The sequence below is a fragment of the Alosa sapidissima genome, chromosome 5 (assembly GCF_018492685.1).
Source record: "Alosa sapidissima isolate fAloSap1 chromosome 5, fAloSap1.pri, whole genome shotgun sequence".
Lineage (NCBI taxonomy): Eukaryota > Metazoa > Chordata > Actinopteri > Clupeiformes > Clupeidae > Alosa > Alosa sapidissima.
Genome location: NC_055961.1, coordinates 22,917,731 through 22,944,590, shown reverse-complemented (window position 1 = coordinate 22,944,590; position 26,860 = coordinate 22,917,731). Strand labels below are relative to the sequence as shown.

Here is a 26,860-nt window from a genome sequence, read left to right as displayed (position 1 = left end):
AATTATAAGGTTTTATCTGCATTCTGAGAAGTTCTGAGATATTGATATGGAGCTTCAACGTTTTTAGAATTCCATAGAGTTTTTTTGATAAGGGGAACAAGCCTCTTTAGATATAATGTTCAAAAATGCATACAACTTCAAGAAACACCTCACCTTATGAATTGTCACAGAATATCTCAATAACTTAATTTTGACAAAAATGTCAGATAGAATGATTATGCATTGATCTGTGTTTTTGCAAATGTCTCTCTTCTATATTTTAAATATTTTTCTTTATTTTCAAGTTTTGTTCTTGATTTATTCATTGTATTGTTTTTTTTTTATCCAAATAGCTAATGAATTTTGTGTTTTCATTCTTCTTTGAAAATGACACTCTGCCAGTTCTTCTATAGATAGCATATCAGCTAGACAGCAATTAAAATAATTAATTAGCCAATGGCAATGTACTTTCTGTCCTTGATTGAGGCCCCATTCCATTCCACCCTCTCGCAAACTCAAGCAATTTACTTCTTTGACTTTTTCTTGTGTCAGAGAGGTCTGATCCCTCTAGTTACATTCAAATCTGGGTGCCTGGATGATTATTCATATTTCAGTCCTCATTCTGCTGCTAAGAGCTCCCTTTTTCCAATGTTATTTTTGCACTAAGTATAAGTATATATACTCTTTTGATCCCATGAGGAAAATTTGCTCTCTGCATTTATCCCAATCCGTGAATTAGTGAAACACACTCAGCACACAGTGAGGTAAAGCACACACTAATCCCGGCGCAGTGCCTGCAACAACAGCGGCGCTCGGGAAGCACTGAGGGGTTAGGTGCCTTGCTCAAGGACACTTCAGCCGTGCCTACTGGTTGGGGTTCAAACCGGCAACCCTCCGGTTACAAGTCCGAAGCGCTAACCAGTAGGCCACGGCTGCCCTATGGCCATTGGAAGTCAGAGAGAGGTTCTTGCAGGACTGCAAAGCTTAAAAGAAATGTAGCCGAGATGATGATAAGCTGAGTTTATGCTAAGATATGATCTGCTGTTCAAAAGTGTGGGGTTACTCAGAATACTAACCAACAGCTTCTTCCCTACATAAGTCTTGCATAGTTTGGAGCTTTACTTTGGGTCATTGTCCTTTTGTGAGGAAATGGCTTCAATGTCCACTGGGCCTTGCAAACTGGAGTGATATCCTCCTTCAAGATCCCTTTCCTCCTACAACACGGGTGTTCCACTTGTTCTGACTAAGAAAGTAACCCGAGGGCTACTGCTGAATAAAAAAAAAACCTACATTATTGAATGTTTACTATATCAGGGACCACAGGCCACTGGTTGAAAACCTGTGATATACAAATACACCACCAAAGCACCATGAACCACCATGTTGTCTCCACCATGCTTTACAATGAAGTCAAGCATTCCTCATATGTGTCTCACAGATGTTTTTCTTTGTGGTTTGAACATCTTAAATAAGTAGCCGGGCTAACGCCAAATCTCATCTCATTGAGATGGGGTCTGGGAACTAGACATTCATTTTCTTGTATTTGAAACGTGGTTTACGAATGCACAGAGCTGTTTATTGGGAGATACGAATGTCTATCAAATGCGTCTGTACGTAGCTCATAACCGCTTCGGCGTATAGTCATCGTCTTGCTGCCCCCCCTCCGTTCTGTGATTGGTTCCTTTGTTGAGGTGAAAACGAAGTCCATGGAATCCAGGCTGCCTAGCAGCGTGAATAAAAGGCAGCATGGGAAAACCCAGGGTATTAAATAAGCCTATGTTTCGCTATAACCCTTTTCCCACTCTTCTTCTGCTCTGTCCACTGTTCTTTTGTCCATCTTAATCTTTTCTTTTTATTGGCCAGTCTGATATGGCCAGATGGCCATCATCCTGAAGTTACCTCTTCTGTTGAAGTTGACACTGTGTTCTGTGGACACTAATTAATGAGGCGTACTGTACATTTCCCAAACTAGACAGTCTTGTATTTGTCCTCATGGCCAGTTGTACACTGCAGCGCCTCCCACTCTACTCTCCATTCTGGTTGAACCCGGTTTATGCTCTTCTGTGAAGGGATTATAAACCAGCATACAAGGATACAAGGATACAAGGAAGTTTATTGTCACATGCATATAGTTACTGGAAGTAAGAAATGCAGTGAAATTATGCCTGGTGTCAGCCTATTTGTGCATTTATGGGGGGGGGGGGGGGGGCAAGGGCTGCATAAGAAAGGTGGGGGAGGATTGGGATTGGGGGGGGGGGCACCCAAGAGCAACAGGGGCAAGGAAAAACTCCCTTACCAAGGAAGAAACCTTGGGCAGATCCACGGCTCAAGGGGCTAACCCAACTGCCAGGGGTCTTGGTGTGTGTGTTGGGGGGATGACAGGGGAGATGGGATAGTGTGCTGTGTATGTGGGGAGAGGGCAGTGTGCAATATGTGTGTTGGAGAACCTTCCTTCCTTGTATGTGATCTTCAGTTTTTAACTATTTCTCACATGTGCAATGGCCTTCATTTCTCAGAAATATTAAATGGCCTGTGAGGTCTGTACCGTGGTAAAGTGGTTCCAAATAAAAACAACATGGAGTCTAATGTCCCTGATGTGGTGCCCTGCAAGGCTTGTTTTTCACATCTACCTTTTACTGTTTTTTTAACTATGTTGCTACCTGATGTATGTATGTTATGCTCCCTGATCAGTTGACCTCATGACATCAAACCAACTGTGCACCAAAGAGATTAATGGCCCTCACATGTCACAACTTGTTCTTCAAATATGGCATTCATACGATTCCTTAGCGAAACATTTTGCCAAAATGCAAATTCATTATGCTCCCTGAAGAGTTGACTGCACATCAAACATCAACATCAACTTGCACAGTTGGTCTTGTCATGAGGTCAGCTGGTCAGGGAGCATAGGGAAAAATGTATTTATTTTTTTTTAGAGAAAAGGTAGCCTACATTTGAAAAACAAGGCTTGTGGCATGTGAGGGTTATGGTTTGATTTAATAAGGTGGTTAACTGGTCGGAAAAATCATGACAAAAAATAGCTAAAGGTATTTAAAAAACAAGCCTTGTCGGCTACATGAGGGACGTTTGTCTCCTCCACAGTTGTTTTTTGAATGCTAAATGAATGTTACACGTTAAACTAACTCTACCACGGTGTGGTCTATTATGCTTCCTATAATAGGCCTGGCTAAGTGCAATTTGTTTTAGTAGGCCATTGTTTAGAATTTGGCCATTTGTTGCTTTTCAATTACAGAAAAACAAAGTTATATAAGGCAATGCAAATATTTAACTTTAAAGGCATTTACAATTTTTACTTCACACTCAAAATACCAAAAAGGATATAGTAGCCTAAGCCTACCGATGAGGTGAGTGTTCTGTAATGGCCTCTTTGGATGAAGGCGGACCACAGCTCATGGAAATGTAAACGTGCGAACCAGCATGGCGTGTATTACCGTAATTCTGCAAATATGTCTGCAAACATGAGTGAAAAATTGTAAATGACGTCAGATAGCCTAATTTTAAGTTGATGTCTGCACTGACTGAAACGTAGGACAACTGTATACTATTCACATTTTCTGCATTTCGGTTCCTTCAGACAAACCCGTTTATAGGCAAGCTACACACTAAACAGCGACGAACATTTGCAGTAGCCCAAGGCTAGCAATAGTATAAAGGATCAAAGAAAAAATACTAATTTTAACAATCTCAGTAAATATCCTACATTTATCTTACACGTATGCGACCACGGACTCAATTGCCTTCCTGTACTATTCAGAAGAAAATAAGAGTGGCTGCTAACCGACGTTCACGTGAGGCTACGTGATTCAAGTCGAACATGTAATATCGATGGCAATACGTGGGTATGTTGAGAATGTCAGTGCGCGTTTATTAGTAGAGTAGCGCCAGAGTTCAGTACGTGGCAGGGGGAAAATCAGCGAGCTTCTCGAAAATTTCAGATCGGAAATTTGTATCCTAGGTACTCAACTGCACGCACAGAATTCACAAGCATTATTTGTTGCAGAGTCCAGGCTTTGTACGGTAAGAACATACACTTGCTCTGAAGGTTGTAACATTGTTGCTTTCTGGCGAGCCCTTTATGATCCGTTGTAACATGTTTCTTTCAACATAGTCAACAACTTTTTAACGGGTTAGGTTGTACCGCTGTGACTGTAAGTAGTCTCCATCAAGGTGGCCTACGTATGTAGGTTCTAATTTAATCAAACAAGTCTATTATGTAGCCTAAAGTTTTATATGTTCATAGCTGGCTCGGATAGGCTACAAAATCACGGCGATGTCGATACTGAAGACGGCGGCACCAACCATGCTCTTCCCTTGTTGCCCGTGATGTGAAGTTGAAGGCTAGGTTTTAGACACATATCACGTCATCAGATAAAATTACTACTTGTAGAGTAGGCTAGGCTATGTCAGTATAGACTAGTTAACACATTAATAGAATAGAATAATCAGCAGTCCAGTAAAACATTCACTCAATGCTTGAAATATAGCCCTATTCTAACAAATACTATTTATTATAATACCGTTATTACCTTTTAATTGAATGGCCAGTTGTTATCCTTATTAGGCAGAGAACTGTTTGGACAATTTGCAGGGGAAACTTGAAAATTAAATCTTTTCGTGGACACGTCTACGTGTACCTTTATGTTCACACCGTTAGCTGTCAGTAGCCTATTTCATACAATGTTATGAGGCCCTAGGGTAACTGGAGGTTAGGGCATACTTTGCCTATTGATTCAAGGCATTTTATTACTTTGTGAAAATAATAAGGCCTACATGTTTTGTGTTGTGTTCAGTTGGTGACACTTGGTGGCAAGTGAGGCTCATTTGCTGCCCTAGTGAATTCCTGTTAAGGACAATTAAACCAACCAAACGTGCCCTTATTGGGGGGGCATCCTTGGTTTAACTTTGCTTTACTGTTTTTATTCTGCTCTATTGTTATTATAAATGCTTATTTATTTTATTGCACATCATCTCTATTTTTGGAATTGATCTTTTATGCCTTGCTACCTGAACTGACAGTGCAACTGGAAAGTTTTCAGACCCTTTCAAGTTTTCTACATTTTGTTATGTTCAGACTCATCTTAAAATGGATTTAATTCATTGTTTCCCTTATCAATCTACACACAATACTCCAACACTCCACAAAAAACAGGTGTTTCTTATGATGCTTGCAAATTGAGCTCTGGTGCATCCTACTTCTATCAGTGGTCCTTGAGATGGTTCTACAACTTGATTGGAGTCCACCTGTGCCTAAATGAATTCACTGATTATTACGAGAGGCACAGATCTCTTTGTATAGACCCTTTCAACAATAAAAACAAAAACAATGCTTGAACGTTTTATTTGGGCCCCAATCTACTTCCTCTGCATTAAGATAACATATGGAATGTTAAAAAGGGAGTCTTGTGGGGCCAACTATGATGCTGAGAATGGAACTCTCTTGAAAGGGTCCATAAGGTCTGACAGTTGATGGTGTATGTCAGAGTGAAAACTAAGGCCGCATTTACACAAAGCCGGGTATTTAGAGAAACGAATATTCCCCCCCCCCTCAGTTTTCAATAATAACATCGTGCACACAACATTGTTTTCAAAAAACTTGTCATTTACATCAACCCGCATAAATACGCTGTCGAGCGCCATAATAACTATGGGTCGCAGTGTAGGGAAAGGAATAAAGCCATGCTGGCCAATCAAAATCCTCAGAATCGACACCAACGACTAACACAAGCAGTAAAAATGCTGACCTCCGTGCGATCCTTCGCCTCTGCTCCTCCATGTAGAGCAGTTGTTGCAACTGCAAACAGGCCAGAAGCGTTTGCACAAAAGTAAAAATTAGTAGCACCTTAACAGCATCTATGATAATCCTGATCAGTAGCCAAAGAAACTGTAAACATCAGGCGCTCACATGACGTTAAGGATTTTCTGGCGCATAATGTGACGTTTAAGAAGCTAAAACGCCGTTTATAACATAAGTATAAGTATATATACTTTTTTGATCCCGTGAGGGAAATTTGGTCTCTGCATTTAACCCAATCGGTGAATTAGTGAAACACAAACAGCACACAGTGAACACACAGTGAGGTGAAGCACACACTAATCCCGGCGCAGTGAGCTGCCTGCTTCAATGGCGGCGCTCGGGGAGCAGTGAGGGGTTAGGTGCCTTGCTCAAGGGCACTTCAGCCGCGGCCCACTGGTCGGGGCTCGAACCGGCAACCCTCCAGTTACAAGTCCAGAGTGCTAACCAGTGGGCCACGGCTGCCACTGGTTAGCACTCTGGACCGGCGTTATCAGAAATCTCCACTTTGGCCGGAGGTTTTAGAAATAATCGTTTTCTGTGATAAAAAACGGGGTTTTGGTGTAAACGAGAGGCCAAACCGCAGGGGAATATCTGCGTTTTCCCTTCGTGTAAACGGGGTCTCAGCCACGAGGTCGAGAAAATTATCCGTAGACCTGCGAGACAGGGTTGTGTGAAGACACAGATCTGGGGAAGGGTACAAGAACGTTTACGCAGTATTGAAAGTGCTCAAGAGCACGGTAGCTTCCACCATTCTCAAATGGAAGTTATGAAATGCCCAGTAATCCATGACGAAGGGCCTTGGTCAGACAGGTAACCAAGGACCCAATGGTCGTTATGAATGAGATCCAGAGTTCCTTTGAGAAGATGAGAGAAGCATAAAGAAGGACAACCATCAGGGCAGCTCAGTGCCTGGTTTCTTCCACACACACCGTTGGGAATTGTGGCCAAATAGTTCAGTCTTCATTTCATCAGAACAGATGATTTTACTTCTCATGGTCTGAGAGTCGTTCAGGTGCTTTTTGGCAAACTCCTGGCAAAAAATGGCTTCCATCTGGCCTGTTATAAAGGCCTCTACAATAAAGGCCTGACTGGTGGAGAGCTGCCCTGATGGTTGTCCTTCTTTACGCTTCTCTCATCTTCTCAAAGGAACTCTGGATCTCATTCATAGTGGCCATTATGAGGCTACTGTGCTCTTGGGCACTTTCAATGCTGTGAGACCTTATATAAAGAGATCTGTGCCTCTCATAATCATGTCCAGTGAATTAATTTAGGCACAGGTGGACTCCAATCAAGTTGTAGAAGCTTCTCAAGGACCATTGATAGAAGTAGGATGCACCAGAGCTCAATTGCAAGCGTCATAACAAAGGGTCTGAATACTTATATAAGTGTAATATTTCAGACTTTTATTTTTTATAAATTTACAAAACACTCTAAACACCTGCTTTTTTGTGGAGTGTTGGAGTATTGTGTGTAGATTGATGTGAAATGTGGAACACTTGAAAGGGTCTGAAAACTTCCGGTTGCACTGTATTTTATTTCTATCCTTCTAGTCTTTTCTTTGTATCCTATTATAATTCTGGGTTCCTGTTTTACCTATGTGTGCACAGATAACTACCTCTCTGCCTTACCTGTAAAGCACTTTGGGTGAAATCCTGTTGATTTTAAATGTGCTATACAAATAAAGTGACTTGACTTGACTTGAGAGCTCTCCAAAATGTAATGGGGCTTTTGGAAGTTGCAGAGAGCTTTTGTAGAATTTACAGGGCTCCAGAGTGCGACCTAATTTTTCAAAAGTGCGACTAAAAAAAATCAGAGGTTGCACCGGTGCGACCAGCTATTCGAGAGAGGAAAAAGTGTCCGCATTGAAACTCTACCTTTGGTTCAATAACAGACACATATTTGGCCAATATCGTGGTTTAAACAAATAGAAGATAGTGAAGGGCGGGACCTGCCCTCTGATTGGCCGTGGCCCAGTGCCTGTGTGTAAATTTGAAAATGCGTGTGCTGCAGAGAGAGAGAGAGAGAGAGAGAACAAACAGCTGTGTTATAATGTATACTTTAACAAGTGTGCTGTTAATCCTTAATTAGCAGCGAAAACAAGCTAGGGCTAGCGGGGAGGTGAAAGTGAGGAGTGTATTGGTGGAGTGAGCTGAAGCATGCTGTTAAGTACACAGACACGCACACAGACTCTGAAGTAAACAGTCATCACACTAGAATGTGCCGGAGCAGCTGCACTGCAGCCTGACCTCTCTCTGACAGCTTGCCTGTCCCAAAGCAAACTGGGCCATCAGAACACAGCGCCAATCAGCTCCACACCACATTGTGTCAGTGGGTTTGGTCAGCAGATGGACGATGCTATCAGATGATACAACTCTGAGAAGTACTTTTCAGTATAGCTAGAACATCCTGGTTTTCTTCACATGTTGGAATGTTGTTTAGTCATGGCAGGGGGAACTCATAGCAGTGATGCACTGTTCAGACTCCACTTCCCGGGGAGCCACGTTTACTGAAGGCAGCACAGAGCCTCCCTCCACCACAAACTAATAGCCCCTCTCAGTCTGCGAGAGCGATGAGCAAGAGCCCCACCCCCCCCAGACTGCCCCCACCCACACACAGGCACACACGCATGCACACGTACGCACACGTACACATACACACATATGCACACGTACACACACACACACACACACACAGCAGACCAGCTGTGTAAAGACAGCTCCAGACTTAGTTCCGTTATGGAACTATTATGGTCTAACACATGATGTCATGAATTGAAGGAGGACATTAGTTTGAGAGAGGAGGAATCGACTTCATTATGTGTATTCCTAGGGTACATGTTTGTAAATATGCTTAGCAACAGATTCATATTTTTAAATATTTACACATTCCAGTGTGAGATGCCCTTTCATGCCCAACCCTCTGGCTAGCTGCAGCATGTCACAGATCAGCATCCACTCAGTTGGTATCCCACTTGTCTGGGATGTGGAGATGTCACACTTGATTGAAATTATTTCTGTATTATCTCACTCTTCTCCTCTATCTTTTTGTCTCTTTGCAGATACAGCTAAAAAATGCAGATGTGTCCCGCTATCTTGGTTTTCATCCTGTGTTGTCTTTGTCGGACGACTGATGCTGAGGTGTTCACCTCCATCGGTAAAGTTATATGTACATCCCTGAGTGTTTTGTCATGCCTTAATGACTTATAAAAAGTCTAATCCTCCATGTGTTTGTTTTATTTGACTTTTTCACTGCTAGTTGTTTGTCTTGGAATGACAGTTTCTTGGAATAGAACAGTTTCTTACGCGCTCCAACTTGTTCTTAATCCACTCAGCAGTGAACAAGTATCAAATAGCACAATGCAATTTTTGCTATGTGTTATCATGACATGATTTGAAAGGAAATTGTAATAATGGGCAGTTCAAATTTCAGCTGACACTGACATGAAATGGCCTTAGCTTTTATGTTTTCGTAAACAGGCACACACATACACACCCAAATGGTATAAATAGCTTGTTTGGCAAAAGAAATCACATTTTTGAATTTACTGCTTTTCAAATGTTAGTGTTTACCAAGCGAGGCTAACCTCCAAATATCCGTTGTTCCACAGTACTTTTACCTCTTTGGCTCACGTTATTCACAGTTGGTTGAGTGGAAAATGTGATTGTATACAATCACAAATACCGTAGTACACCGTAGTTATAAGTGGAGAGAGAATGTAGAACAAAAGTGATTCCCGTATTAGTCACAGTGGTTTGTGAAAGGCTTTCCTGGACAATAGGCCACTCTGGATCGGCTGGGCATGAGGTTTACTGTCGTGTTACTGTCATATTTGTACTGTGTTCTCTGAGATCCCTATCTACATTCTTTCATTGGTTGTTTCCCACCCCTTCCCACAGGGCAAATGACAGACCTAATCTTCACGGAGAGGGAGTTGGTACAGTCCCTGAAAGAGTACATCAAAGCTGAGGAGTCCAAACTTGCAGCTGTCAAAAGGTAGGGAAGCAGTGTGAACATTTGGGGCCCCATTTAGCCGCACCTGTGGGTGTGGGGTCAAGTCATAGAAAAAGAAGACGGTAGAGAGGGTGTGGTCAAAATTAATTCAAGACAACTGGTGTGAGACTGCAGCTTTATTCACGACGCCGGGTGCATGTTACCCACATGAAATGTCAAAGTAACAAGCCCACCCATCTGTGGGTGAAGCCAACTCTTAAACGTCCCACATACTCGACGCACCCGACCAGTAGCGCGACAATGTGACGTCACAGAAGCGCCGTAACCATTTATACTCGCGCGTGGAGGTCGCGACACTAGTTGCAATATTCTCCTGAACAGAGGTGTCGCTGTTGTGAAAAGACTAACTACGTTACACAGCAGAAGAAGCTGCAGTAAGAAACACTAGTAGCAGAGAATGTCTAATAAGGGGAGAACCTTCACTCTCTGAACTTTTCCGGTGTGGTACTGCATCTAGGGGCGCTCGCGGGCGAGTCCAGAATGAATGGAGGTCTATGGAGCTGTACCCCTCAAAATCCACTTTTCTCGGGATATAATGTTTTTTCAAGTAATTTGAATATTGTATTCGAAAGGGGAGACAAAGACAATACACTTGGTTGAGTATTATATTTTTTTAAAGTCACTTAATTGTTCTAAAAAGCCTTTCAAACGTGACCTCATTCATTAGCATGATCATAGCATAGCATAGCATAAATGCTAGCGTGTTATGGGCAACAACGACCCAACCTGTAAGAAAATGAAAGGACATGACTCCCGGATTATTTCACTTTTGATTGATAATCCATATCCATTTTGCGAAAAATAAAATAAAATCTGAGGATTTCAGTTGTTAAATAGGTGAAAACAATAAATGTAGCCATGTAGCTCCATATGACCCCATGTATTTTGGACTCGCCTGCGATCGCCATCTAGGTGAACTCCGGTGAACTGCAGCCAAATTCGGTTTGTATGGGATTAATAGAAAGTGGGGAGGCTCTCCGTAGACGGGCTCTGCTAGTAGCTACCTAGCTAGCCTCTGTGATGGTACTTTAGACTTTGGTTGCTACTATTCACAACTACCATCATCATTATCATCTAGTTTCCAAGGTGTGTGCACAGGTAGATAGATAGATAGATAGATAGATGGATAGATGGATGGATGGATATATAGATAGATACTTTAGTCATCCCGAGGGAAATTTTAATAATTTAAACAGTTTAATTAGCTGGCTAGCTAGCTAGCAGCTGGCTGAGTTTGTGTAATTTCCTGAAGTGGAAAGAGATTTTGTTCAGGCCTTAATAGATAGCCATTGTTCGAAAATAAATCGTTTCTATTCTTTCCTCTTAATTCCATGTGTTGCCACTCTCACTGGTAACTTTGTTAACTTATCCAGCAAACTATTAAAAATTCACGACTGTAACAAAACACTGCAACTCTCGCTTGCCCTCGAACTAGTCCATCTTCCTGTTTTCGGCTTGTCGCGCTCGTCTGAAAAAAAATGAGTGGTGCGCTACCTCGCGCTACCTGGCTTCAATCCTGGCGCGCCAGCAAGATCTACGTCATTTTGACGTCACGTTGTCGCGCTACCGGTCGGGTGCGTCGAGTATGTAGAAGCCCTTATACCCTTAACACACACCCATGGAAAATCACAAGTTGTCACCCACCAGTGATCACCTAACCATCTGTTTTTTTTAACAGAGATAAGAAATGTTTACCACCCCTCATCCTGAGGGTCACCCCTAGTTCGGTGACACAGGGTTATCTTAGCTTTCTTAAGTCAACAATTGACTATTTTATTTTCATGCTCAGTGCAGACAAAAAAGAAAAAAAGAATGGGCAGGCTCATTTTAATGAAAAAGTGAAAAAGACTTGCACACTGCCTTTAAACGACTCAACTTTTAATAGAAAAAAGACACAACGTTTCAATCTTACGATCTTCTTCAGGCATCTGTCTTTTTTCTATTAAAAGTTGAGTCGTTCAAAGGCAGTGTGCAAGTCTTTTTCACTTTTTCACTTGCATGCCCTTTTTGATTTGGCACCTGCTAAAACACTTTTGGATGTGCGCACTTCATAGTATGCTCAGGCTCATTTTAATGCCATGTAATTAAGTTAGAGTATAGAGTACAATTAAGTTGGAGTATTGTGTCGAGGATGATCTAAGTGGAATCCACATTTATTTTACTGAATGAAAACGGATAAATGGATCAACTGGTTGCTCTTGGTTTTAGTTGGGCGAGTAAACTGGATGCCCTGACGCGAGCCTCCACATCCGATCCTGAGGGCTTCCTGGCTCACCCTGTGAATGCCTACAAGCTAATGAAGAGACTGAACACCGAGTGGTCTGCGCTGGAGAGCCTAGTGCTTGAGGACCCCTCTGATGGTAAATGCACACACTCTCTGTTTATGGTTTAAGTTATGTTTATGATGCTTTTGTCCACAGCTTCAGTAACAATTTAAAAAAAATATATTACCTTATCATCATTACATTATTATCATAAAATGTCATAAAAACAATAACCAAACATATACAAACCATGACTTTGGAAAATGAATTGGTTATATACAAGGTAAACAAATGAGTCTTTAAACACTTTTTGAAAATCTCCAAACTACCACTAGAACAAAGAGCATTTAGGTAAATCATCAGCAGATGGAATCACAGATGAAAAGAGTCTTGACTGTGACCTGTTAGGGTTGATGGCCTACATAGCCCTTATCAGAGGACATCAGTGGGCAAGAGCTGGATTATAGAATTGAGATAACAAGATGCAGATACAGTATGTGTCCTCTGTAGGCCAGGGTGAGGGATTTTAATTTACTTCTGGCTGTTGAGGAAGCCAATGAATAATAACTATGGTAATAGAGGAGTTACAGTTTTAATCGGGGTTAGTGAAGATGACCCAAGATGGATGCTGATATGTTGGGGAATAACTGGATTAGCCAGGAAAGCCAGAAACTCGGTTGTTTAGGAAGGAGACAGATGTTTACATGGAAACCAGATGCCTGGTCCATTCTCTGTCTTTCCATTCATCTGTTGTCTTTGTCACAACTGTCATACTTTAACAAACTCTGCTATGGCCTGAATGTTTACTGTATATGTTTTATGTTAATGTTTTAGAAAAGAAATATTTGAAGAATATAAGAATACACAACAGAACAGTACACAACAGTAAACTTGTTTCACTCTCTCACTTGTTTCACTCTCTCTCTCGTTCTCTCTCTCTCTTTTTATTTCTCTGTCTCTCCCTCTGATGTAATCCAGGCTTCATCTCCAATATCTCGGTGCACAGACAGTACTTCCCTGACGAGGAGGATGAGAAGGGTGCGGCCAAAGCTCTGATGCGCCTGCAGGACACGTACAAACTGGACTCGGAGAGCTTCTCCAAAGGCAAACTGCCCGGTGAGCATGAGTCACTGTGAGGAAGGTACGCAGGGTGTCTTTCTACAGCCAATTTATCAGGCCCTTTGGGGTAATGGAAAGACGTGTGTGGTGATGAAGACATGCCTGCTCTTTCTTTCTCTTTTCTCTCTCTCTGTCTTTCTTTCTGTTTTCTTCAGTGTCACTTCAGAGATGTTTCTCTTCTTACCTTCTCTCTTCTTATGTTTTCTCCATACGTAGACCGGCCTCAACAGCAGTCTTTTGTACCCATCAGAGCAGTCATGCATGGTGCAAGACCATGTTCAGAAAGACATGTAGAATATTCTGTATTTAGCTTGTACATGCTGTTTCTGTTCCTCATACTTATATCTGAGCTGTTAGTGTGTAGTGAAGACCCTCTTGTGTTTGAGAAGGTCAGTTGAGAGGCTCAGGTGCTACATGTAAACACAACTTTTGGGCTGTCTGGTGTTCCCAGGTGGGCGGTACAACACTCACCTGACGGTGGACGACTGCTACGACATGGGCAAGACGGCGTACAACGAGGTAGACTACTACCACGCCGTGCTGTGGATGCAGCAGGCCCTCAGGCAGATGGACGCTGGCGAGGAGGCTGACGTGCCCAAGAGCGACATCCTGGACTATCTTAGCTACTCCGTGTACCAGATGGGGGACCTGCCCCGAGCCATCGAGCTCACCCGACGCCTGGTAGCCATGGGTAATCAATCAATCAATCGAAATATCTTTTTTTTTGCCTTTCGTGCAACTTTGCAATGCAATGTGCAGAACAGTAAACTCCAGTACATAGGAAAATATGTGTAGTGACTAGTAGGACACAGCAGAGAAATTATCATAAATACAGTAAACCTTTGAATTAAAGAGTAGCAAAATAGAAAGGTAAAATAAATGGAAAAAAATGATAAACATGGTAACAGATAAAGGAGAAAGTTGAATGAAAGAAAATGAATAAAGGATACATGACATGAACGGTCAAATGTGTTAAAAGATAAAAGGTAAGGGAAAAGTTAGGCTCCTAACATGGATACATTTACACAACAACATTTTAGATAAATGCGGAGAATATTTGTTGGTATTGTTAAAGAGTGTGTTGCCTAATGATGTGTGCCAATGGCAGCATGTACAGTAGAAGCTGGATAGTACTGTGCCAAGAATGAATCCCGGAGGGACCCCATATGGTGTGCTCACCAAGAGAGAGATGAACGTCTCTGCCAGACAGATTGGTGTTGAACCAGGAAGGCCAACCCAATTTTTCAGCCTGCTGATAAGGAGGGTCATCTGTGTGAAACATGGCACTCTCGTCTAAAAGTAGAATGGAAAGTTTGTTCTTTGATCAACGCTGTCTATGCTATTATGGGGGTGAAAATGCTGTGGTCATTTAAGTAGTTGAGCAGCTAATGCCATTTAATTTCATTTCACTTTTCAATAGTTGTTAACAACTATTTTTTCCAGAATTTTACTGAAAAAGGAAAGGTTAGAGATTGGCCAAATATGTTTGAAATTAGAGGATTCAGAATGCTCTTCTTTAAGAGAGGTCTCATGACTGCTCTTTTCAGCTCTTGAGGGAAGATGCCAGCGAGCAAAGAGTGGTTCACAATCACCAGCACTTTGTCCTCTAGTCTAGGCAACTAAACACAATCTTACAGAAGGTAGTGGGAATGGGATTAACTGAGCAGGTGGAGAGCGTCAGTTGCATCATGACTTTTTCAGAGCAAGATATAGTAAGTCTCTGTACTTCTCTTTTGATGGCACATAGTTGTGAAAATAAATGAAAACAGATTTGGACTGATGATGATGCAATCCTAAATGTATGATGAAAAAAGATAGCGTTGCACAATTCTCTAGTGTGCACTCTATTTGTCTTTTATTGTGTTTGTGTACCTCTGAGCAATATTAAGAAGCAAATAAAAGCTCTGGAAGTGTAGGTATATTGCTCAACTGGATTTTTTTATTGCTCTTTGAAAATGTTGTAATTGTAGTTGTGCTAGGAAGGTTTTTTGTCTGTAATGTGTTGACAAAAAAACTCTGGTTTAGTGAGGACATATGGAAGAGCTACGTGCCTCAGTCCTGCACCTCATTCTCCCTCCACTGCTGCTCACATAGCTGATGTGTGTGTCTAGTGTGGTCACTGTCCTGGAATCAGTTGCTATTGCGGGGGTAGATTCTAGATTTTTAGCTAGCTAGTCAGACTCTCCCTAGTGCTGTGGTTCTCAAACTTTTCCCATCATTCCCCACTGTGGGAAACTTTCAAGCCCCACCTGACCCCATCACCCTGGCAAAATGGTAACGTTAAAATATTATTTTCACATTTTGGTTCCATGTTACATTTCCCATCTCAATCTGCTGAATCTAATTTGTTGTTATAATTGATATGTAGGTCTGTCTATGACTCCAATGTTTGTGTGTGGCTTTTTTGTTTTGAATCTATGATCTTCCTTGTCCAAAAAGAAAGCCTTTATTAAAGATAGGCACAAAAAAAATGTCTCTATTCCCCACTAGTGGAGCCCACCCCACACTTTGAGAACCACTGCCCTAGTGGGTCTTTCTTGGTCTGTGTTGTACCCCTGTGACATACTCCATATGCTTAAACCTGCCTCTCAGTTTCACTGTCAGTGGTAGGATGTCGGCTATTAACAGCTTGTTGGCTGTCTGCTGTATTTCATGGTGGTTTGTCATGTATTTTCCCGTGCAAAACAGTTTATGTTTTTGGTTCAGCCGGTTCAACACACACTTTCTTTCACATGACGAGATGGGTCATATTGGTCTTGGTGGTGAACTGCACTTTCTGAGCGCTCCTCTAGTTCAAAAGCTGTAATTTTGTGGTCTAGCTTTTGGCAGTTAGACTGTCTAACTGACCAATGCCCAGTGTTTACCATAACAAACGACAACACCAAGGACACATTTTTGTCAATGTCTCCGTTTTAGTGCATAATGGTTTTCACCCCACAGCACTGAAGGAGGAACCATGCTAAGCCTCAACATACCAGAGGGGTGCATTCTTTTTTAGCTTGTGTCTGAGCTCTGTAAATGCCATCAGCATTTTGATTGCTTTAGCAGATTTCCCCTTACCTATTCAGTGAACCATTGAGAAAAGCTGTCTAGCCTCTCATATGACTCATACTGCTGATGAGGCATATGGTTTGAGAGCATTAGCAAAACAGCTGAGTGAGAAATTGATATAAACTAATTTATAACTTAACTTTAATTGCTAAAGTGTCTCTCCTCTCTGTGCACTTACAGACCCTGGCCACCAGAGGGCAGGAAGCAATCTGCGTTACTTTGAGAAGCTGTTGGCCAAAGAGCTGAAGGAGACGGCAGAGATGACTACGGTGCCGGCCACTGAGCAGCCTATCCAGCTGGACACGTATGAACGTCCACGTGACTACCTGCCCGAGAGAGAGATCTATGAGGCCCTGTGCAGAGGAGAGGGAGTTAAAATGGTGAGATGGAAAGATATTCCTTCTGTTGATTTGCATTTAAAATACTGTTTATGTTCTAAACACATACCTTTTTGTGGAGATGGAAGTTTTTCAATATTAAATTCAATTGAAAGAAAAGATGTCAAAGCAGCTTGCACACACTAAGTTGAATATTTATATCAAGCAGTGGGACTTGTCTAGCATGATACTGTAGTCCTTGTTAAATTCTCACTGTGCAGTAAAGCAAGAGAACAGTCTATGCTGAAGCTTTTTCAAAGGAAATGGAATGCATGTGAATCTGAGTGAGATTAAACTGTGCATTGGTTTCCTTATCAGGGGCTACTCTCTCTGAGAAATCTATTGACTCTGACAAGAATCTGATCTGCCGTATTTTCCGGACTATAAGTCACACTTTTTCTTTCATAGTTTGGCTGGTCCTGTGACTCAGGTGCAACATATATATATTTATATATGTTTTTTTCCTCTTCGTGACACATTTTTTCACTGGTGCGACTTATAGTCTGGAAAATACGGTAGTTCTGGCAGACAGTCCCACCACACCAGGCCTAAATCTGCTGCATCAGTCAGTGTCCATCTGCGATTCCCAGCATTGCTACCAGCTGCGGACTCTGCAGCAGATCTGGCCCTACACACAGCCAGAGTCCAGCCTCACCCTTTTCTCCCCCATCTTCAGACGGAGAGGAAACGCAGCCGTCTGTTCTGCCGCTACCAGGACAGGAACAGGAACCCCAGGCTGCTGTTGAAACCCATGCTGGAGGAGGATGAGTGGGACAGCCCCCACATCGTCCGCTACCTCAACGCCCTCTCCGATGAGGAGATTGAGAAGATCAAGGAACTTGCCAAGCCCAGGGTGAGAGCTACATGGCTATTGCATTTTAGTCTGGATTATCAGGAAGGGAGGAATTAGAACAACTTGATTTGTTTATGGAATGGAATGGAATTTGTTGCAATGAAAGAAAAATCTATTTTCATTTTTTTGTGTTTTCAGTATCTAATTTGTCTTGTTCTCAACAGCTGGCAAGGGCCACCGTAAGAGACCCCAAAACCGGTGTTCTGACCACGGCCAGTTACAGAGTATCAAAAAGGTAAGTGAAAGCTTAGTAACAGTGTAGTTGACAGTGTTGTTGATTTTGTTTGGATTTTTGTTTGTTTGTTTTATTCTATGAACACTTAGGTATTGTGAGCATTCATCAGGGCTGAAAACACGTGTATTGATGGAATAATGCCTCAGTTGCCACAAGGTGGCGCCAAACTCATAAAGACCTGCAGGATCTTTCTAAATTTTGCAATGGTTGAAGACAACACCAGAGCATGAGAGTTGGGTTAGAGCTCTAGACTGTCACATACAATTGGGGCCTAACGCCTAATAAGAAGTCACTTACAGGCAAAAAAATATCAAGTGTCCACATAGAAAATGGACGTGTTGACAAATTGAGACTGTATTTAATTTCTGTGCGCAGAAGTAATACCAAAGATCAAAGATCTTTGTACATGTAATCAAGGATATTTGGTATTACTTGCTGACCTTCACTTTCAGTTCCATTGCGATAAGCGAACCAACTACTAGTGGAATGATGTGACAGACGTGAATCAGAATCACAAAACCTGTTGCCATTGACAGCGGTCATTATATACTTTTAACAGACCTCCGAACGTCAGGAAGGCCAGTTTTCTGCAGCACTCCGAAGAGCCGTATAATAAATTCATATAACTGATTGGATGTAAGATGTAGATGTGTACACTTGACACGTATCCACCTGTACGTTTCCATCTTTGTGTGGACCTGTAACATGTTTACACCGGTAGGTGATTTCTTATTAGGCGTTTTGGCCCCAATTGAATGCGATATCAGACATTGATGTACAAAAGCTCACAGAGCGAGTGGATCTATGACTCAGGATGATGACTCGTCCACAGTGCTTGGCTGGAGGGAGAAGAGGACCCGATCATTGAACGTGTCAATCAGAGAATAGAGGACATCACAGGTCTCACAGTGAAGACTGCAGAGTTGCTTCAGGTATGACACCACCACATAGTCTCACAGATAGAAAATCATGTCTAGGTAGATGCTAACCTTTTGTTTTGTGAATGAGTTCAGAGTCTCATGTCATGTTACGGTAGGAGCATGTTTGTGTGTGCCTGTGTTTGTGTGTGTTTGTGTGTGTGTGTGTGTGTGTGTGTGTGTATATGTGTATGTGTGTGTGTGTGTGTGTGTGTGTGTGCATTTGTGTGTGTGAGGGCTGTGTTTGTTTGATTGTTTGAGTGAACACTTACATTGCTGTGTTCTGTGGGCAGGTGGCTAACTATGGCGTAGGAGGACAGTACGAGCCTCACTTTGACTTCTCAAGGGTAAGTAGTGGTCTTTCATCAGCTTGGCAGTTCTTACTCCATGTGTTTGTCATTTTGTAAGATGTAGTGCAACATACGGTTTTGTCCCCCCCCCCTGTTGTGTAACAGTAATTGTACCCGCTATTTCATTTATGTACTGTACCATTTCAGCTGGCTGTGAATACATTTGCTGCCAATACATATCATAGAACATGTAGTGTATATAGAATATCTTGTTATACTGTGTAGTATGTGAGAACAGGCTGTTGTGTTTTCTTCTCACTTTCTCAAAGAACACCAGTACATTGGACTTGACCAGTGTTGACTGTTCCAGAGGGATGTTGACGGGAACAGCAGTGTCCAGAGTTAACAACTGTAGAGCTCTTTTGTCATGTACAGAACATATAATCTCATGTGACATGGACTCTGCTCTCAGTTATTACTTCTATACAGTTGCTAAGGGACTGAGTGTCCAAACAGGTGTCAGACACTTAGAACACTCATGCTTGAATGGAACACTTTATGTGTTCAACACACAGGGGTAAGGGGTCACATCCTTACCGTCTAGCTGCTGGTGAGAATCATAAGAACCCTTCCCACCATTACTAATGTATATTGTTAATGTTCATTTGACCTGCTTAGACATTTCAAGCATTTTGAGCAGTTACCCCAGAGGGTAGTTGTCTACGGGCCCAAAACGCCCACAGTCAACTGCTTGCTAGATTTAAAACACTCTGCTGTGGATTGAGTCCTGCAGCTCTGCAGTGCATTCTCCATTGTAAAGTCACCACTCATCAACATCTGTATTTTGACAGCGTCCTTTTGACAGCAACCTCAAGGTTGATGGAAATAGACTTGCCACCTATCTGAACTACGTAAGTACACGCGCGTGCCATCACGCGCGCATCTCAATGATAAGGCTTCAACATCTGTCTTTGCTCTCAAATTTTATCTTCATAGAAAGATGAGCCTGATGCATTCAAAACATTAGGCACTGGAAATCGTGTGGCTACATTTTTAAATTATGTAAGTATGTGTTTGTGGTATTACAGCCTTGATGGTGGACAGTACGAAACCCACCCATTTGGCATTGTAGTTTATATGACTTAATGCACCAACTCCCTTTCAATACTGGACTTCAGTTGATTGACATGTCTGCTACAACTTACCTCTTCTACAAACAGCTTTGCAGCATTAGTTTCATGTCCCTTTGCAGATTGATAGTATTTGGGAGGGGGTGGAGGTTGGAGCGCAGTAATGCTAAAGTGGTGAAACCCATTTTGAACACTTGCACCATTTCCCAGTGCATAGTCCTGTTCTGTGTCAGTCAATTTCAGTGCTATATTGTGGAGAGTCGTGTACCGCCTAACATACTGGTTAATGTGAAATATGCAGGGGCAACAGGACAGCCAGAGTCTAAACCCACACACAGCTTAATGATTGTGAACTAGAATATTGCAGTTGGGTGTAAATATCCATATTTTTTTGTTTCTAGACTGCGTGTCTAACATTTGTCACAAAGAACAAATAACTGTCCCCTGCAGATTTTGCCAAACATATTTTTGCATTCCAGGGGCAATTGCTCTAATCTACATGAGAGAGGACGTAGTGCTTTTACTCTGGCTGCTTTTTGCGCATCACATGGTATCGCTCTTCTTTTGTCTGCTCAGTCTCATTCTTTTCCCATTTGCTTCATGTGTGCGTTACTATTTGTGTTTTTGAAGGATGCATGCTTTTTCTTAGATACTTGAGTCCTTTTTGAAGCCATTAAGGCAGAGGTAGACGATGACACTGTAAAGGTGGAGCTTCTCAGCAATTGTTTGTAAGCATTTGTGCTGTCTGTTCACTGGTGCTTGTCCACATGTGCCAGATGACTGACGTGGAGGCAGGAGGAGCTACCGTATTCCCTGACTTTGGTGCCGTCATCTGGCCCCGGAAGGTGAGGCCTTTTCCCCTGAGTGGGCTTGATATGCTTCTGGGGCTCACTGCCTCTGCTGTTGCATAAAAATGGCAAACATGCCTATTTAAAGCTACATTGTGTAAATTTTTGGGTTCTTGGGTTCTCAAAAAGTTGTGCCCATTCATGTGTAATAACTTCCACCAACAAATCAAAGTATTCTCATAAGCGTAGAATCTGCCATTCAGAGTACATACGAGCGAGTCGCCTGTGTAGTGGCAGCCATGTTTTGGCCTCCATCTTTCGAATACATTAGCCAAGGATGGACATATCTTAAATTCTAGCTCTGCCTTTCGCGTTTGTCAGTCAGCTATGACAGAGTTGTGCTCATGGCTGCCGGGAAACCCCTATTGTTGAATCACCTGATGATCTCTGACTCTTCACCTTGAATCACCTGATGATCTCTGACTCTTCACCTTGAATCACCTGATGATCTCTGACTCTTCGTACAGAGATAGACGACCTTAATAGCGTTAGCTTGAACTACATATCCTGTACAGTACTGTTGAATAAAGTTTGCACTGGTAAGTTGCTCGCTGAATTTAAGCCAAAATAACAAATCCATAACGATATTATTCATCTTCCATGAAGTATATGAGCTATAGTTTCACAGACTAAATTACTAAATGCAATATACAAATACTTTTTCTAAAATAACCTCATTTTGAGAAGGACTACTCGATAAAGTAATGTATGACATCTTGTAACGTCAGCTAAGACATTTATGGTGCGGCTTGCATAGTGGGGGAGCACACAGTGGGGGAGCTGGAGTCTGTTGAAATATACCATCTCACCACTAGATGGGAGAATGTCCCCCAAGAATTTAAGGTTGGATTCCCATTAGAGATGTGCGGTTCGCGGTTACAGCCGCGGACTCCGCGGTTATCGGGCGGATGATGTGAAGAAATATAATATTTTAATTAAATTCGGGCGGGTGGCGGTTGAACCAATCAAACGCATCAGCCATATACATTAAAACAACCAGCGGATGGCGGGCGGGTGCGGTTTTGAAAATTGGTCAAAAAACATTGGTGCGGATGGATGATAAGTTTTTCTATGCGGTTACGGTTGAAATAATAGCCCATCCACGCATCTCTAGTTCCCATTTAGAGTGCTCTGTTAACACTAGCCTGACGAGCCAGACCCACATTAAAATGTAGGGTTTGGGCACTCACCGTTCGCAGTGCTCAGTCCGAGGGGCGGGATAATCAGTTGTCTTTCAAATTCCCTCTGCACGCAATAGGACAGCGGCAGTGCTATGAGTCCCATGTGTTTCCCACCAGCGGAGCTAGTTGGCTAGTTCAAACGTTTGCCAACTTAATAAAAGCTTAACTCGTGTCACACTGTTCGCCAACAGCAACATCCATCTTATTTGTTTTCAAGTAGCAGGGAATTTAAGCCAAACTCTCCATCAATCATTATGTTAAGCCCACCTAACGACTCTATACACGATTTCATTGGCCTGATTGATTCGATTTCTGGAGCTCACAAGCCAACGGAGAGTTGCTAGACTAGCCCTGGCAGCCGCTATGGGGCGCGTCTAGATTTCTAGGCTATGTTAACACTGCTCTGTTAATTGAAAAATATTTTGATCAGAGATCAATGGTAAAGGTGGCAGTTCTGGCATAATGTCTGTATTACTTTCTGATTGATACTTCATCGCCGTCTGTGTTTATCTGCAGGGAACGGCAGTGTTTTGGTATAACCTGTTCCGAAGTGGTGAAGGAGACTACCGAACCAGACATGCAGCATGCCCTGTATTAGTGGGAAGCAAATGGGGTAACTGCTTTTCTTTATGTCTGTCTGTTGTCAAGTGAAGTCAAGTCAAGTTTATATAGTGGATTTCATACAAGGAAGTCATTCAATGTGTTTTACATAAACAAAAGCAAACAGTAATAGCTAATAAAAACATAGAAGGGCAATAGTCAAAAAATAGATTGAGTTTTAATAGTTTAGTCTGTATGAGTTAGTATTTGTGATATTGAAAGATTTGTAAATGAACCATTATGTTGGTTTGGATGGTGGTTTCTGGTTTATTCTACATGTACACAGATTTAATTTAATTCTGTCGAAAAATATTTGAAAACTTTTTTCAACATTCAAGTCTTTTGTCAATCTTCCACCAACCGCCACCATTACTACACCACTACCTGCAGGTGATATGGCAAAATTTTTCACTTAAAAAGTTGATAAGATTAGGGCCAGCTCAATGTGCTTTTAAAAGGGGCATTACCTTATGTGGACATGGTAACATCATTGCCACCTCTTAATGAGCAAGGTAAAGGTTGCCTTCACACTGGGTTCGTTTAACTGGACCGCACCCGAGTGTGATTACTCTCCCCTAGCCCTGACCCAGCTGGTTTCCGGCACATTACAATTTTGAACTGCGTTCACATCATGAACCATCAGTCTAAATGAACTCGGGTCCAGAACAAATGGTGTAGTGTGAATGTTATTAACACATCACTCACAGTTCTGGAGAAGTTCCTTTTTCTTTCAAACAAGAAAGGGTTGTCTGTGACTGAAGCATTGAGAGTAGCTAAGGCCTTTGATGGTCTGTCATCAGTTTTAATTTTACTTGACTTATCTGCAGCCTTTGACACCGTGAACCATGAAACTCCCAATTTGCAATTTTCAGCTCCCAGCAGGCAGTCTATGCTTTTACCTCAGTGCGGCCTGTTTGTACATACCTCGCCATGATTTTACACGCACGTTGCGAAACAAATACGCCTGAAGTGGACGCAAAAGCGTTAGTACATCTGGCCCGAAGAGGTCACAGCCAAGACAATGAACCATGAAACTCCCAATTTGCCATTTTCAGCTCCCGACAGGCAGTCTGCGCTTTTACCTCAGTGCGGCCTATTTGTACATACCTCGCCATGATTTTGTTCTGCATTCTAGAGATTTTAGATTGAGATCAAGACTCACCTATTCACCTTGCAGTTAATTAATTCATTTTCTTACAGAGTTTATCATTTCTGTTTATATGAAAACTCACTATTTTCATTGTTGGTAATTTATATTGTTATTATTATTGATATTGTTGATATTAGCTATTATTATTATGCTGTTCAACTTTATTTTGAACTAATAATATTAATAATAATGGTTATATACTGTTAGTCTTTGGACAAACGCATCTGCCAAATACCATAAACACAAACATACCCAAACAACCTACATAGTGTAAACCTATCCATAGCCCTGACTTTATACTGTAAACCTATCCATAGCCCTGACTTTATACTGTATCACAATATATGCACTGTATGAATTATCTAGATTGCATAGAACCTAGGTGACTTTTAGATTAAGTGCAACACAGAGTTGTTTTGTAAGCTGTGAATGTGTCAGAAAAAACTTTCATAATTTTCTGTCTACAGTGTCAAACAAGTGGATCCATGAGAGGGGTCAGGAGTTCAGAAGACCATGTGGCTTATCAGAGGGCGACTGAGCCCAGATGTTCACACATACACATACAAATACACACACACACACACACACATGCATATATAAACACGCACACACACACATGTATATATAAACACACACACTCACACACACAAGCACAAATACACACAATATACAGACTTTTCACCTTAAAATGCCTATTATAAAATGCACCACTCCAGGCGCTTCTGGATGTTGTAAGACCAGACCAGAGACATCATGGAGACCGACCCCTGACAGCCGTTTAAACTAGGGTCACACCAAACCGACTCCTAACATTAGCGCCAGTGCCAGCTCACTAAGCAAAGACTACTGCTGACAGTCAGCTAGCCATAGATTCTGCACCTGCATAACATGCATATGCAAAGGTGTGTACATCCAAAACATAGGTGCTTGCTTACCTTTGTTTTTCACATTACTCTTGCTCTCCACAAACAGTTTTGTAATATAGCTACTTTTTATTGAGAGTATGTCTAAAATGAACCTGCGAATGACATTGCGTTTTCAGCCCTGGAAGAAAGAAAGAGGCAGAGAGGAAAAAGTAGTGAGGTAAATTAAGGTGAAACCACATCATCAGAGCTAGTCATCCAGAGGAAAAACGCTGACTACCAGGGTTCAGCACGTTGAATCCACCGGAAATAAACAACAAACATCCAGTGGTGCCCTAACGGTTCGACTTGGGCCACAGATGCTGACCGTGGCCAGCTAGATACAGCAAGATGGAAGCTATCTGACCGCCAGCTGTCGGTTTGGTGTGTCCCGGGCTTTAGGCCAGACAGTCACTATGTTTACATGCACTTTAGTATCCCGGTTATGGTCAGCATGTTGAAGTATCCTGGGTTTTAGTTTGCACATGTAAACATCATATCCCGATTTCAGAACCCCAGATAAACCTGTATCCTGGTTTTGAGAAATTTGGTTACGCTAGCTGGAGTATCCCATTCACCTTATCACCTTGCAAACACACGTGGGTATGCTAATATAATTTTATTGTTGGTAACTGGGATACTATTCATCATGTATACAGGGATATTAATAACCAGGTTTCTCTGTGTTCATGTCATCACCATTATCCTGAATAGGATCAAAATAGGATCAAAACCTCATAACCGGGATACTGAAGTGCATGTAAACGCAGTCACTAACAGACTGGTGAGGGTTTGGCTCCGCTGCATTCCAGGTGTTGACCAAAAAAAAAAAAACATTGACTGCCATCTGGGAACTACTGTTCATTTGTGCTTTTGTTGAAAAGTATCATTGAATACAATAAACAGTGCTGACTTGTTTTGAAGCTCATCTCATGGGTCTCTTTTTTTATATTCATTCCCAGCTTTCTGAAATCAGTGTGCAACAACTGTCATTAAAAGTGTTTTTATCTTAGTCACCATGTCTAATTTATAGAGACAATTTAGGGAAACACCCTTGAGATTGATGATTTGATATTACATGAATTCTGATGTTTATCAAGATTACTGTGCAAGTCAAGACATGCCAGTATTGAAAGTGTAGTTGGAGCAAACATGCATATACCTGAGAACTTCAAAAAGAGTTATTGTGTGCACATTCCACTTTCTGGCAGGTGCAGGAATAAAAAAAACTTACTCCAATGAAAAAAATATATAATGTCTGCAACACTGCTTAAACTCCCATAGTTAATGTACAGAAGACCCAGCAGGGTCGAAATGTTGCTTTTGTACATTAAATATGGGAGTTTAATCAGTGCTGTGGACATTATATATTTTTTTCACCTGAGAATTTCAACCATTAAGACAATTAAGTCAAAAAGTAACAGGTAGAAATGAAAGCATTACAAATAACGTTGCATTGGAATAACAAGCATGGCAAAATTACATAGAACAGTAAAAATTACAGGGTAGTTTTAGTGGTCAAGACAATGGTGAAGCAATCAGGCTTGCATCATGTCTGAAGCTGTTTACCCAAATGGAAGGGCTCTCTAGCTTTGAAAGACTTTTATGCCTCATCCTTTTTTCAGGCCATTCTATGCACAACCTTCATTAGTCTATATTGTGTTGGGTTAGACCAGATCCTCGTAAGAAAATGAGAGTAAAGAGCTTCATCTTCGCCATTCTGATCCACTGGACTGTTTGTGCTGAACAGAGAGAGTTCTATTCCTCGACAGGTATTTTCATTCCACACAGTGGCATTTAAAGTCAGCTTTGTTGTCATTACTAGATTTTTTCTATGCATCTCCAGTGCATAGTTACTTCAATAATGGAGTAATGAGTAATGCCAGTGTATGATGTGTAGAATGGTTTTTAGTGTTTTAGGAGTATATTTTACTTCATTCATAGACTGTAGCATTCACCTATATTTGATTAAAAAAAGAAAATAGGCAGATTATTCACAGGCACAGTGTGCATAAATGCATTCGGGGAAAAAACATGAACAAGGCCTATTTCAAGCCTTGTTTTTACGTAACAGCTTCTTTTCTTGTGGGACAATATGTTATTTTGATTAGCTTCTTCAACTGATGTGAGTGCTACTG

The 26,860-nt window shown here is 41.7% G+C and overlaps 1 protein-coding gene across 3 annotated transcripts; it reads left to right on the top strand.

Moving 5' to 3' along the window:
• The first annotated feature begins 3,837 nt into the window (after nt 1–3,837).
• Nucleotides 3,838–25,645, top strand: p4ha2 (procollagen-proline, 2-oxoglutarate 4-dioxygenase (proline 4-hydroxylase), alpha polypeptide 2). Of its 3 annotated transcripts, none has more exons than XM_042092717.1 (15): nt 3,841–4,017; nt 8,853–8,947; nt 9,691–9,787; nt 12,014–12,165; nt 13,048–13,185; nt 13,640–13,879; nt 16,420–16,619; nt 17,293–17,469; nt 17,634–17,704; nt 18,537–18,636; nt 18,915–18,968; nt 19,763–19,822; nt 20,818–20,886; nt 22,587–22,683; nt 24,288–25,645. In XM_042092717.1, exons 2-15 carry the CDS (start codon nt 8,866–8,868, stop codon nt 24,356–24,358), a joined length of 1,608 nt encoding a protein of 535 aa, XP_041948651.1. In that variant the 5' UTR covers nt 3,841–4,017; nt 8,853–8,865; the 3' UTR covers nt 24,359–25,645. The 3 variants fall into 3 exon arrangements, 2 of the variants coding, with proteins under 2 accessions (XP_041948651.1, XP_041948650.1); XM_042092716.1 differs by lacking the exon at nt 19,763–19,822 and adding an exon at nt 19,908–19,973 and having other exon boundaries at nt 3,845–4,017; XR_006031948.1 differs by lacking the exons at nt 22,587–22,683; nt 24,288–25,645 and having other exon boundaries at nt 3,838–4,017; nt 19,763–19,973; nt 20,818–20,864.
• Nucleotides 25,646–26,860: the final 1,215 nt, after the last annotated feature.

Excerpts from the sequence above, each read along its gene's own strand:
- p4ha2 (XM_042092716.1), top strand. The coding sequence starts at position 8,866 with ATGCAGATGTGTCCCGCTATCTTGGTTTTCATCCTGTGTTGTCTTTGT. Across the intron at positions 16,620-17,292 it reads GAGGAGAGGGAGTTAAAATG|ACGGAGAGGAAACGCAGCCG; the intron begins GTGAGATGGAAA and ends CCCCATCTTCAG. Across the intron at positions 20,887-22,586 it reads CCGTCATCTGGCCCCGGAAG|GGAACGGCAGTGTTTTGGTA; the intron begins GTGAGGCCTTTT and ends GTTTATCTGCAG.